The sequence below is a fragment of the Martes martes genome, assembly GCF_963455335.1.
Source record: "Martes martes genome assembly, chromosome: 14".
NCBI classification, from domain to species: Eukaryota; Metazoa; Chordata; class Mammalia; order Carnivora; family Mustelidae; genus Martes; species Martes martes.
The window spans coordinates 56156129-56168610 of NC_137902.1; the positions used below are offsets into that span (position 1 = coordinate 56156129).

A 12482-nucleotide genomic window follows, 5' to 3' on the forward strand; every position below is an offset into this window, starting at 1 on the left:
AATGCGAGGGGGCTGTCCATGACTACTAGTGGTGGAATGTCCCCAGAGGTCCCACCATGGCCACCCTCCGCCTCTGGGACACGATGGAAACATCTCCAGGTCCTGAAAGGAGATTGGGGGGGAGAGGTTCTAAGTGCTCCATTTCCAGACACGGTGATGGGAGGGGGGGGGGCTCCTAACCCCGAGGGACTGTCTCTAAGTGGCAGGGACATAGGCAGAATCACTCTCTCTGTGGTCGCCCTGTGCCCCCCTCCCAGAAAGGAGAGGGTCAGGGAAACATCACCCAGTGTGTGTTTCCTGGCCTGCCCTAGAGCAGGAGAGCAGGGCAGCAACTGGAGTTAGGGGCACTCCTCCGAGCGGGTAGTCAGAACACCTTGCTCCTTGTCCTATCTCTGGCGGAGAGATCGGGGTGAGCCGCCACCTTCTCTGAGCCTTAATGTCCCCGTGTGTAACACGTGGAAATTAACCAACCCTATAGGCTTCCCAAAGCCCTCTGTGGGGTACCAAAAAAGGGTTTGGACAGATGCCAAGGAAAGACAGAATAAGAGCAAAGCGGTCTGGGGCGGCCAGACGGGAGCCAGACGAGGCTCTTCTCACTGGGCGAGGCTCTTTGAGGAACCGAGAGTTGCTGGGATAGAGCCCGCAGAGAGAAAGCAAACAGAGTGGCGCTCCCCTCCCCCGACCCCGGCCCTTTGTCCGGAATCCAGCTGTGCCCCGCGGGGGAGGAGCGGGCTCGCGTGGCGCGGCCCCCTGGCCCCGGCGCTGATTGGCCGGCGGCTCGGGCAGCAACGGGGCAGGCACGCTCCTGGCCGGGGCCGAGCAGATAAAGCGTGCCAAGGGGCACACGACTTGCGGCTCAGAAAATCCGAGTGGTCTCGCAGCCGCGCCAAAGACAGCGACGGTGGCCCGGGACCCCCTTTGCGTTTCGCTTTCTTGGGGCTGGGGAAACTTCAGGCAGCGGCGCCTGCGTCTCAGCGGGGCTTGCAGACGAAAAGGCCAGCTCATCTCACCAGTTGCTCTCGCTGCCCACTCCCCGCCCTGCTCTCTACCCTTTTGCGCGCGAGAACAAGGTAACACCTGGAGGCCACAGAGCGAGGGCTGGAGGGGGAAAGGGGTCTTCTGATCCGGTGGGAGGGGGGCGGTGGCTCTTTCTGGGCTTTTCCCCACTTGGCTTCGGGATAGGGAACTGAGCTAGGGTGTTGGACCCACGCTTACCCCCACCTCTTCCCCTGCTGCAGGATGACGCCTCATCCCTCGGGTGCACCAGCTGTCCAAGTGACTCAGGAGACAGAGCAACACTTCCAGGGCGTCTTCGACGACGAAGTGACCTGCGTGGCGTCGGCTCCGACAAGCCCGGCTCGCGTGCGGGGAAACTGCGCCGACGAGGAAGCGGGTGGCTGCCGAGGGGCCTCGAGGAAGCTCCGGACCAGACGCGGGGGGCGCAGCCGGCCCAAGAGTGAGTTGGCTCTGAGCAAGCAGCGACGGAGCCGGCGCAAGAAGGCCAATGACCGCGAGCGCAATCGAATGCACAACCTCAACTCGGCTCTGGACGCGCTTCGCGGCGTCCTGCCCACCTTTCCCGACGATGCCAAGCTTACCAAGATCGAGACGCTCCGCTTCGCACACAACTACATCTGGGCGCTGACGCAGGCGCTGCGCATAGCAGACCATAGCCTCTACGGGCTGCAGCCACCCACACCGCCGTGCGAGGAGCTGGGCTGCCAGGACGGCGGCTCCCCGGGAGACTGGGGCTCCCTCTACTCCCCGGTCTCCCAGGCGGGCAGCCTGAGCCCCGCTGCCTCGCTGGAGGATCGTCACGGGCTGCAGGCGCCTGCCTCTCCTGCTGGTCTGCGCCCCAGCGCCCTAGCTCTTTCAGACTTCCTATGAAGGAGCCTGTCAGCCGCTGGGTGGTGGGTGCTTGGCTGTGGGTGGGGGGCCACAGAGGCCGTCAGGGACACACGGGTTCTGCGGCGGCCCCAGGGTGAACTTTCTCCTCCAGTCTCCGGCTCTCTGACCAGGGGTGAGCCTAGGCGCCTAGGAGGGTAACAGGCTGGATTCAATTCCCGGTTCCTCTTCACAGCGCCAACTTCAGCCCTCTGTTTGCTGCCCGCACAGGCGGGGATTGCAAGCTCCACGCGCTCCCCTCCCTGCAGCCACCCCAAGTCTCCGGCAAAAGCGCCGGGGATTGTGGCACTAAGCAGCTGGAGACACCCGCTGTCTCCAGCCATCGTACACTCACTCAAGTCTGTCAGTCTCTCTTACCAATCCTCCACCAATGTGATTTAATCCAGTATTTGATCTCTCACCGTTTGCTCTCTTCTCCAAAGACGTTGCTGACCTTCTCCTCCAGTCCCTACTAAGTGCTGGTTTCTGGCCGCTCTGATGCCTTACTCCAAGAAGGGACCCTCTGCCTTCTCTCGAGCACTTTTTGGAACCATTGCGCTCCTGCGGGGAGGGAGACCAGGCTGTGAACTGGGAGAGAGATTGTCTGCCTCCGGAGCGTCTGTCCTGCTTCCCTGTGACCTGAAGCGCCCCTTTAAAAAAGAAGAAAAAAGAAAAAAAAAAGTCGTCTTTAAAAAAGAAGAAAAAAGAAAAAAAATCAGCCTGTAAATTATATGATATCTTTTGAAGTGAATTTTGGTACGGTAAATTATATGCTCCCCCTCCTTTACACGTTTGTATTTATTGATGAGATTTCACAGCAGGGGGAAAGTCTATATTTTGTACATAAGATTATTTAGAGACTGGTGAATGAGATTTTGAGCCAATAAAAAAAAAGTACCCTCAAGAAACCTCAGTTAGGTAACTCGATTATGCAGAGGGGAGGGTGACAGCCTCTGGCTGGGGTGGGGGTGGACCTCAGTCCAAGGAGAGGGGATCTGGGCACCTTCTCTAAATTGGGCAAAGAAACTGCGGCGCTAGGCTGGTGGCAGAGCAGATTGCGTCCTGAGAGCGAGTCAACTAAACCCGCATGGAAAGTAAGAGCTGGAAGGCTCTTAAGAAATCACTGGTCCAGTTCCCTGTTTTATTTATAGGGCAGCTACTTGTCATATTCCAAACAGTGGTTTAGATGAAAGACAAGTTTCCAACTAGGGCTACTTGCTGGCCCTGCTGACCTTTCTCCTATGCCACTAGCCTGGATTTCGAGCGACTGTTGAATGTGGGGAGGAAGAGTAATAGCCCAACCATAGGGTCAGAGCCCTCAGAACTATAGAACGTGAACTGGGCATCCCAGGAATTTTCCCAGAGTGCTTAGAGAGCTAGCCCGTCTTCTGAGTGCATTTTATGCATCGGGTTCTGGGAGGGTGGCATCCTGATGCATGGAATTGAGCAGCGGGGAGTGGAGAGAGTGGAGATTCCTGCTGAGATCTCTGGCACCCCTGGTACCCGGCAGTCTTGATAGAAAACTTACCAAGAACCTGTTCAAGGTTTCCAGCCACTCTTTACTCCCAAAGTAGAGTTGCGCTGGTGTGCGGCAGGGACTGAAACTTGTCCCAGGGGCTCTACTGGAGTGCCCCTAAATGGCTTGCGGGACCCTGTACCTCTGGAAGCCGACTGAGCTGTAAGAATTAGCAGATTCCGCCTGAAGCGAACAGGAAAATGGAGGTTGGGCACTCTATTCTGTGAATTGAACCCCGGAGGCCTTTTTGGATTGGCTGCAGGAAGGAAAGGGCCAAGCCCAGGTGAGCGTGGCGGCCTCCAGGGACCCGGAGCCAGACCTTAGGTAGCTTTCCAGTTAGAGCACAAAGGTGGAGTCTTACCCGGGGTTAACGCCTCTTGTGTCTCTCTTTTGCCCTCCCAGCTTCCAATAGAACTTTTATTTTCCTCTATTCCCAGGAAAGGTAGCTCTGAGGAAATATGCCTCAGTTACCAGGGGCTGGATTTGGGGGAGGGGAAAGGGATGCGCAAACAAAAGAATGAACGAAGGTGTTGTTTCATTTCACGGCTTTAATCTGGGAGGAGATTAATGGGTTATTAGTGACTTCTGCAGCAGCCAATTTCCACCTGGGGCACCACACCGGGACAGGTGTCCGCAGCTCCTAGTTGCATGGACCAAGCCAGTGCCTGTTACTTTCTGTGCCTTTAGGGGAAGAGTATGGAGAGACAAAAAGCAAAAAGATCCATTTCTGTCTTCCCTGGTAAGCGACAAGTATACAGACAAGTATACAGCCAAAATTATGGGTGCTGGGTAGAGGTACAAGGCACAGGATGGAGGTGGGGCTGCTGTTACCTGGGGCTGGACTGGGAGGCTTGCAAGAGAAGGGGGCATTTGGGCCAAGGACTATATGTTTAGAGAAATCCTTAAGTATGAAAATCCTTCTTTCTGTGATTCAAATAGTCAGGGGACTCCCTCGGTGCAAAGGACTCCCTGAAACTCCAAAAGTGTTGTTGGCTCCATGTTCCAGGTTGAGGCACCCACTGCCCAACCCCCTCCTACCTTTGAGGGTGCTCATTAAGGAGCCATTAGTCACCAAACACACGCAGACTGGTCCTCCGCCCCACAAATTAAAAAGAAAAAAAAAAAAGTACTGTTTAACCAACTTGACTGCTGGGCTGCCACCTTGGGTCAGGGGTGGATTTGACCCCGGAGCTGTCTGCCAGCTCTACTCTCCAAGTCAAGAGGAAGCAGAGAAAGGTTTGGGTTTGCTTGAATCACTGCAAAGTTTAGGGCTCCCTTGTACAGGGTGAGCGCCATCATTGTGTACGGAATTGCACTGAGATGGGAGACTTTGTCCATGCCTCTTTCCAAGAGCCACTCACCAAGAAGGGCTCAGAAACATTCCTGTGAGTGGTGCAGACAACTAACTCACGAAGCCTCACCATCACCACGCCCCATCCCACCCCCAAGCTCTCACGAGCATTTGGCTTTCAGAGGCTTTTAAAATCAGTCAAGCTGGTCTCAGTCTTGGCTGGCAGCCCGCACTCAGAGACTACGCCTCACTCGTAATGGTGCGGAGCCTCCCACCGTCTGAGGTCATCGCCTGCACCTCAGCTCTCTGAAATCCAGGCAGGCTCCCGGACGGGGCCAGGAAAGACCCTCGGGTCGAAAGGCTCTTACCCCTCTTCTGCCTTTGTCTGAGACCAAGCCTGACTTCCAGAAAAATGGCACATGAATCTTGTGCCCCTACCCCACCCCCATCCATGCACACAAGCAGGTAGATTTATGGTGCCCTGCCCCCATCCCACTCCACCCCCAAGCCGGCCTCCGTCGGGAGACAAAGCGGTCCGGGGCCATTGGAATGCTAATGTCTGGGAGTCTTGCTGCGGGGCTGGCCCAAAGGCAGGCAGGGCTGGGGGCACACGTGACCCCACAGGCGCCCTTTGCCCCTCCTCTCCTCTAAGGGCCACGCTGCCTGGCTGTGTGACCTTGGACAAGTCCCTGAGCCTCAGCTAATTCACTGGAGAATATGAAGGGAGTCCTTAATACGCTTTCACTGGATTTCTGGGTGCCTAAGAGAAGGCGGTGCTTATGGTGGACCAAGTTACAGGCTCCCCACAACCAGAATGGTGGAGAAGACCCTTTGGCCTTGGCAGTGGGGATACTGTGGGGAGGGTATAAGGGAATTTGGCTAAAAATATGTTATGGAATAAGTGCTGGGTATATTATAATTACATTTTTGCATTTACATAATTAATATTCTCAGTTGTGTTTATTTTCCTGCCCCCCATCCTTTAAAAATACCTTCAGGCTGTGCTCAAGAAAAGGAAGAGGGCACTCACTAACTGTGCCTGCCTGCTATGCCTTTGAAGGGCCAAGAGCACAGACAGTGGGAGATTTGAGGCTGGACACTTCTTATCTTAGGTCCCTTCCTACCGTTGGTGAGGAGGACAAGGCAGGATGTTCACACCCATAGACACAGAGACCTAAAGTCTTAGAAAAGTTGGTGACTTCCTCGGGCCCCCAGTCACTTGGTGAATCGCCAAAGCAAGCTAGGACTGTGACCTGGTTCTAGGCTCTGTGCCGTTTAGAGCTCTGTGCTCTGGGCTGAGATCCTTTGTTCCTGCTTTGGCTCTAGCTGGGTCTTCTGGGTCTTCTAAGGCCAAAGGCTCCCTTGCACACTTGCCTTTGATCCCACCCCCATTCTCTTCCGAGGTCCCAGGCTGTTCTTCTCTGCCCCCTCTGCTTCTGGGATCTGAGGGCCAAGGCAGAAGTTGGGGGCGCGGGATTGGGCACGGACTTCCAGAGAGCGGTCGCTCGCCTCTGACCATGGTGCTGAAAGTACCGTGTTCGTTCAGAGCGGGAGACGTTCCTGGCAACTCAGCGTTCTCAACTCGGAAAACCATCTATCGACCCTGCCCACCTTTCTAGACGGCAGTCTCTAGGGAGCCCCCTGTGGGTATGTGTAGATCCATAAGAATGTCAGGTTTCCTTGGCGTGGTGGGGAAAGGATGGACTCTGTTGCTGTTAACTGACTGTGTGACCTCAGAAAGGCCCTTTTTCCTCTAGGCCAAAAGACTCTCCTCTGTAAATGATGGAGTTAGAATCAGTGACTGTGTTAGGGACTTCTGACAGCATCTGAGAGGTCTGAAGTGAAGCAACATTGGAAGTATAGGCTGCAGCACCCCTAAGTGGGAAAACTGGTTTGGAACTTGGCCCTCAATTGGAGTCTCATTCTTCAGGTTACAAAGAGCTTTTAGTTATTCCAAGAACAAAGGCTTAAGGAAGTCCCCCAGATGCGTACATGGGATGCAGAGTGGTTAAGAACACTTAGTTCTTAACTAAGAATTGCACAGACATTGTTTTGAAGCCTGGTCCTTCTACTGGTGGTTTTCAATAACTGTGAATTTGGGACGGTAAAAGGTGACTGCCCAACTGGACTGGTTAATGTGCTCACTTTTAGTGCAGGCTAAGCTGCCATAGATGGTAATTATTACCATTAGCATCTTCATTTGTCTCAAATTCTTCTTATTCTCCCTGGATTTTTTAAGGAGAGGGTGCTTTTGTATGAAGTTGAATTTCCTCTGCACCTCTGTACAATGCCAATTTGCACAATGGCTAAGGGTCACTTACCTTTCTTGGTGACTCTCCTCAGCTGCAGTCTGCCCTTCCTAAACTCCGGGATTATATATCCAGATGTCCCTTGGGCACCCCAAATGAGACTTGTCCAGAATGGAATTTCTCTCCCCTAACTCCAAACTAATACCTCCTCCCATTCCTGTCTCGTTAAGTATTACCACTCAGGCATCCATACTTGTTTTTTCTCACTACTTACACCCAATTAACCCTTATGTCCAGCTGATTTTTCCTTCTTACTATTTCTTGAATCTGGCTGTCCCTTTATTTCCTTATGACCACTACTCTCATTTAGGCTTTCATCCTTCACATGGAGAGACTGCCTAATGATCTCCCTATCTTTAATCTCAGCACTCATCACTGTGCTCTCCATGTTACAGCCAGAGTAACATGCAAATAGAACATTGTCACTCTCCTGTTTAAAATCTTCAAGTGGTTTTCAGTCATCCCTGGGATAAAGCCCATGTTCCAATAGGGAATGATGGTATAATGTGAGCTGTGAAGTGATACAAATCTGGGTTCAGTTTCCAGCTGGTTCATTAACTATCAGTATGACCATGAACAAGTTCCTTTACATTTTTTTTCAATTTCTTCATCTGTGAAGTGGAGATAATATTGCTTATAGGGTTTAAGTTAAGGTGCTATAACACACTCACTAATAATTCAGTCTGAGGGAGCATTCCAGGTGGGTGGTAGCTCTGCTCCCTGACATCATTCAGGGACCTAGGTTCCTTCTACCTCCTTTCTCCACCAGTTCCTAGGTCTTTGCCATCCACATAGTTGAGGTTGCATTGTCATAAGTTCTAGCCAGTGGGAAGGGAAAGTATAGCATGGAGGAACCTCAGTCACAGTCTTAAATCTTAGGCTCTGAAGTAGCACTTTCCACTCACATTCCATAGGGAGAACATGATCATATCACTGTACCCAAACTGGAAGAGTACTTATGAGCCTAGGAAGAAGTAAAGTATGGATTCTGGTGAGTAATGAGCAGTTTGTACCACAGGGTTGTTGTCAGATTAAATTAGATTATATATGCTATTATTATTTATTTTTATCATCACTAATCACTTCAGTTTATGACCACAGTCGTGCTGCAACCAGCCTCTTTTTCACAATGCTTTATTTGCCTTGACATTTACCATCCAGAAATACTGACCTGTTCGAGGTTTTTCCTTACACATACTCAGGCATCCCTTCCAGGCTTTTTTTTTTTTTTTTCTTTTCCACACTGCTCTCTCTGCCCAAAGCCTCTCCCCCTCCTCTCCATCTCCCACCAAACCTCCAACACAGACATTATCTCCTCCCAGGAATTTTCTCTGAACTATTTTTCCCTCTTTGCTCCTGTTCCCATAATACTCTGTGCATAGGAATATCCTTGCACTCTCCTGGTAGTATTTTAATTAGCTGTTTATTCACCTGTACCTTCCACTGGTCTTCTCAAGGGTAGGAACTGTCCTTCGTGCATCCAATGAGTGCCCATTCTCAACCATTTGCCACACATTTTTAGAATGAAGTAATGAGTAAGTGAATTGACTAATGAATGAAAGGCATGTCAATTAATGTTTTGGAAACTTCTATCCTTCCCCAAACCAGCTACCACATAAAGGTCAATGAGTATTTGTTGAATAAATGAATAATTTATATGGAGACCCATGACCCTTCCTGCATCATACTCTCCTCAGCACCAAAATAACCTACCCTTGATTGTCTATGGGTCTATTTTAGAAGATGTCCCATCTGGTTAGATGAGACTGGATTATCACCACAGTATGATTATTTCTGAGATCACCAGTAACAATGCCAATAATCAGGTGTGGGCGTCCCTCCTGCGATAGTCCTCTCATAGATTTGACATCCATCCCACCTTCACCACTTCCTAATTCTATCACCTTGAGCAATTTCTTAGCTTTTCCAGTCCTCCATCTTGATAGATGGAGAAAACCACACCTACCACATAGGGTTTTATGAGGATTCAAATGAGAGGACAGATGTGTCCATACACTTGGTGCGCCTGCCAGCAATTTGAAGCAGACTCATGACAATACCCACTCCATCTCTATCTTATTCCTACAGATGATTAGCCAAGAGGGCATGGGCCAGAACTGACTTTCCCACATTAACTAGGGAAGGTTATATGACTTGTCCAAGGCCTGTTAACTATGGAGACAAACTGAGGCTCCTGATACCCTAACATTATCACCAGCTATACTATCTCTGTTGTACTAATTATCTATTACTCATAACAAATTACAAAAAATTTTAACCACTTAAAAAAGATACATTCATTATGTGGGTCTTCTGTGGGTAGGGGCCCTGGCTCCAAGTGTCTCATGACTGTAGTTAGGGTGTCAGCCAGAAATATGGTCTTATCCGATGGCTTTACTGGGGGTGGATCCATTTCCAAGCTCACTCATTTGAGCTATTAGCAGGACTCAATTCCTCGAGGGCATTGGACTAAGGGCCTTAGTTCCTCAGTGGCTTTGGACCAGAGCTTTCCTCAGTTCCTTGCCAGTGAGCCTCTCCATAAGCCGCAACTTACAACCTGGCAACTGGCTTCCTTCAATGCAAGTAAACAAGAAGACCTTAGACCAAAGTCACGATCTTTTGGTGATCTAATCTCAAAAGTGACATCCCATTACCTCCACCACATTTTATTTACTAGAAATACATTACTAAATCCAGCTCAAAGCCAAGGGGAAGAGATTACACAGACACAGATACCAGGAGGCAGGGGTCACTGGGAGCCATCTCAGAGGCTGTCCGTCATATTGTCAGTAGCAGAATTTTGCTGCCTGCTTTTCAGACCCCAGAGATGGACAGACACATGTGCATGGGCACACACGTGTGCAGGCACACATGCACAACACACACACACACACACATCTCCCCAGGGCCAAATACACCAGGATTCAAAAGAAGAAGGGCCCGGGCGATCTGACTCCTGGGGCTAAAGCAGATGTCTCCAGTGCTGGGTTCACTTCCAAGGGCCCAGGAGGGGGACCACTAAGTGCACACTGGAGCCATCCCAGCTGATCTCTGACATCCATTTATTGCTTTCACAGTCCTCCCCACCCCCACTCCTGGAGGCAGAGATTTAGGATGTCTGGGGCCTGGACACCGTACCCACCGAAGGGAAATTTACTGCCTCCAGAGAACCAGGGCCTGACTTGGGGTCTTGAATGCATCTTTTTCCCCTTTGCCTCTGCTTTATTAGGTTAATCATTGCTTGAATTGGTTGCCATGGTTTGGGCAAACCCATGGCGACTCTATAATGAAGCCTGAAAGACTCGGACCCCATTTATCATCCCCAGTGTTTGGGAGGCCCAAAGCCTCATTTGCCTCCCCCAGGGTCTGGGCACCACCCTTCTGCCTGGGGCCTCCAGGCCCCTTTTGAATGAGGAATGAACAGGTGGCGACTTGGAAGAGAAGAGGAGACCCACATAGGTGGAGCGAGCGGTGCACTGCACAACCTCCCCCCACTCCCCACACACACTTACATTTTTCCACTCCAGGAGTCCAGACACAGACCAAACACACAGGCAGCTCTGCCAGACTTTTTCTTTCTGGAGAGTGGGAGGCAAAAAATGAATCTTCAATTAGAAGAAGTCCATGACTGTCCTTAGAAAGAGAATTTGTGTCTCGACAGACCCAGGTGTGACCACACTTCTTATTTCCTGGGCATAGACTAAGCGGTCTTGTAATCCTGCAATGAGTTGGAAACAGATGGGGGAGGGCCCAGTGGAGAAACTGAGGCATACAGACATTCAGTAACATGTTCAAGATCACCCAGTGACGGTACAGCCAGGGTAGAACCCGGGGCTGGTAAAATTTACCATAGAAAAGTTCAAAAATAGGAAGAAGAGTATAATGAAATCTCATGTTATCTATCACCCAGATTCAACAATTATCACTTCAGAGCCAAGTGTGTTTTGCCCACACACTTTCCCACTTCCCCCGGCACTACCTGTGTAGATTACATTGAAGCAAATTTTAAACATCATACAATTTTAGCTCTCAGTCCTTCCCCAGTGTCCTTTCCATGCTCAGCATAAATTGCACAATAGACTAAAGTGGCAGAGGGCATTGACTCTGAAGGCAAAAGGTCTGGGTTCAAGTCCAAGCTCTGTCCCTTCCCAGCTGTGTGACCTTCAGCCAGTGACCAAATATTTCTGAGCCTCAGTTTCCTCAGCGATAGAATGATATGCTGTTACCGTTCTCACAGGATAAGGTCAGGGTTCAATGAAAGAAGGCAACCTAAGTGCTCAGCCCCTGTGCCAGGCGCAGAATCAATGTTTCCATTCTTGCGACCACCACACCATCAGCGGTGGCTGTCATCTAGCAGAAGGTTGGCTCTCAGCCTCTGAAATCCAGGTCTTTCGGTGCAATCTCTTGACATGGAGGCAAGTATCTTGTTACCACTCTCTGCCTGGGGCTGGCCTCTGAGAACACAGACCTCAACGGTGAGCCTGGCTCCAGATGCTGACCGACCCCAAACTCTGTGGCTCACAGCTCCGCTGAGCTCTGCACCAGCAAGACCAGGTTCCCCCTTCTCCTCTTCTCCTTGCAGCTTTAGACCTTCTAATGTCTTTGCTGCTGGTCCCATTTGTGAGCACATGTTAATATACCTGCCTGAAGTTTACATGCGTGTGCATGTGTGTCTGAGTGTGTGTGCTGCTGCACATGGGAACTAGCATATGCTCGCACTTCCTTGGGCTCAGCCTATGAGGGAGACCCCAGGAGGAGCCTGAGCCCTGCCCTCTTGCCTTCATGGTTGACTGACAAGAGACCAGAGGAAAAGTTGTCAAAGGCGTGAAGACACAAGCTTAGCCACTAAGACCTGGAGCCGGTGAGGAGAAAACTAACCTCTGCTGAACACATGAGGTTGAAAACAAGAAAGGGGCAGGCAGGGCGCTGCATGGAAGCCAAGGACATGGGAAAGGAGACAGCCATCTGGGTTCATTGTTTAGGCAGGGCCTAGCCCCAACGGTGGCCCTCTCCAGGGAAGGATTATTCCAGGGAATCACCCACGACCCCCGGAGAATCAAAGCCCTGAAGGGTCCTCCTGGCTGAAAGGGCACATCCTCCCCCAAAGCTCCCTATCTTAACAGCAGCTAATTTCTATAGTGTTTACAATGTCTAATCACAGCCCAAGAACTTTCTGTTAATTAACCTATGAGGGCAGAATTATTTACATTTTACAGATGATGATACTGAGACTGAGAGCAATTCAATGACGTGTTACATGTTACCTGGTAAGAAGTAGAATTGGATAGAACCCAGGCTTTCCTTAGCTAGAGCTGGAAGTCTTGAACACTGCTACATTGCATCACTGACATGCTCTCCCTTTTGATTTTAGATATTTTCAAGAATGTATACAGTAGAGAGAGAGAAAATAAGTGTGCCCCCATCAGTCAGCTTCCGTAACCACCCATTCACGGCCCCTCTTGTTCTTTCATTTGCCCCAATC

The 12482-nt window shown here is 50.7% G+C and overlaps 1 protein-coding gene across 1 annotated transcript; it reads left to right on the forward strand.

Annotated features, from left to right (window-relative positions):
* Positions 1-1239: 1239 nt before the first annotated feature.
* NEUROG3 (neurogenin 3) lies at positions 1240-1887 on the forward strand (the record flags this gene model as incomplete). Its single annotated transcript, XM_080822469.1, has 1 exon — positions 1240-1887. The coding sequence occupies one exon, from the start codon at positions 1240-1242 to the stop codon at positions 1885-1887; it is 648 nt and encodes a 215-aa protein (XP_080678595.1).
* Between the last annotated feature and the right edge of the window lie 10595 nt (positions 1888-12482).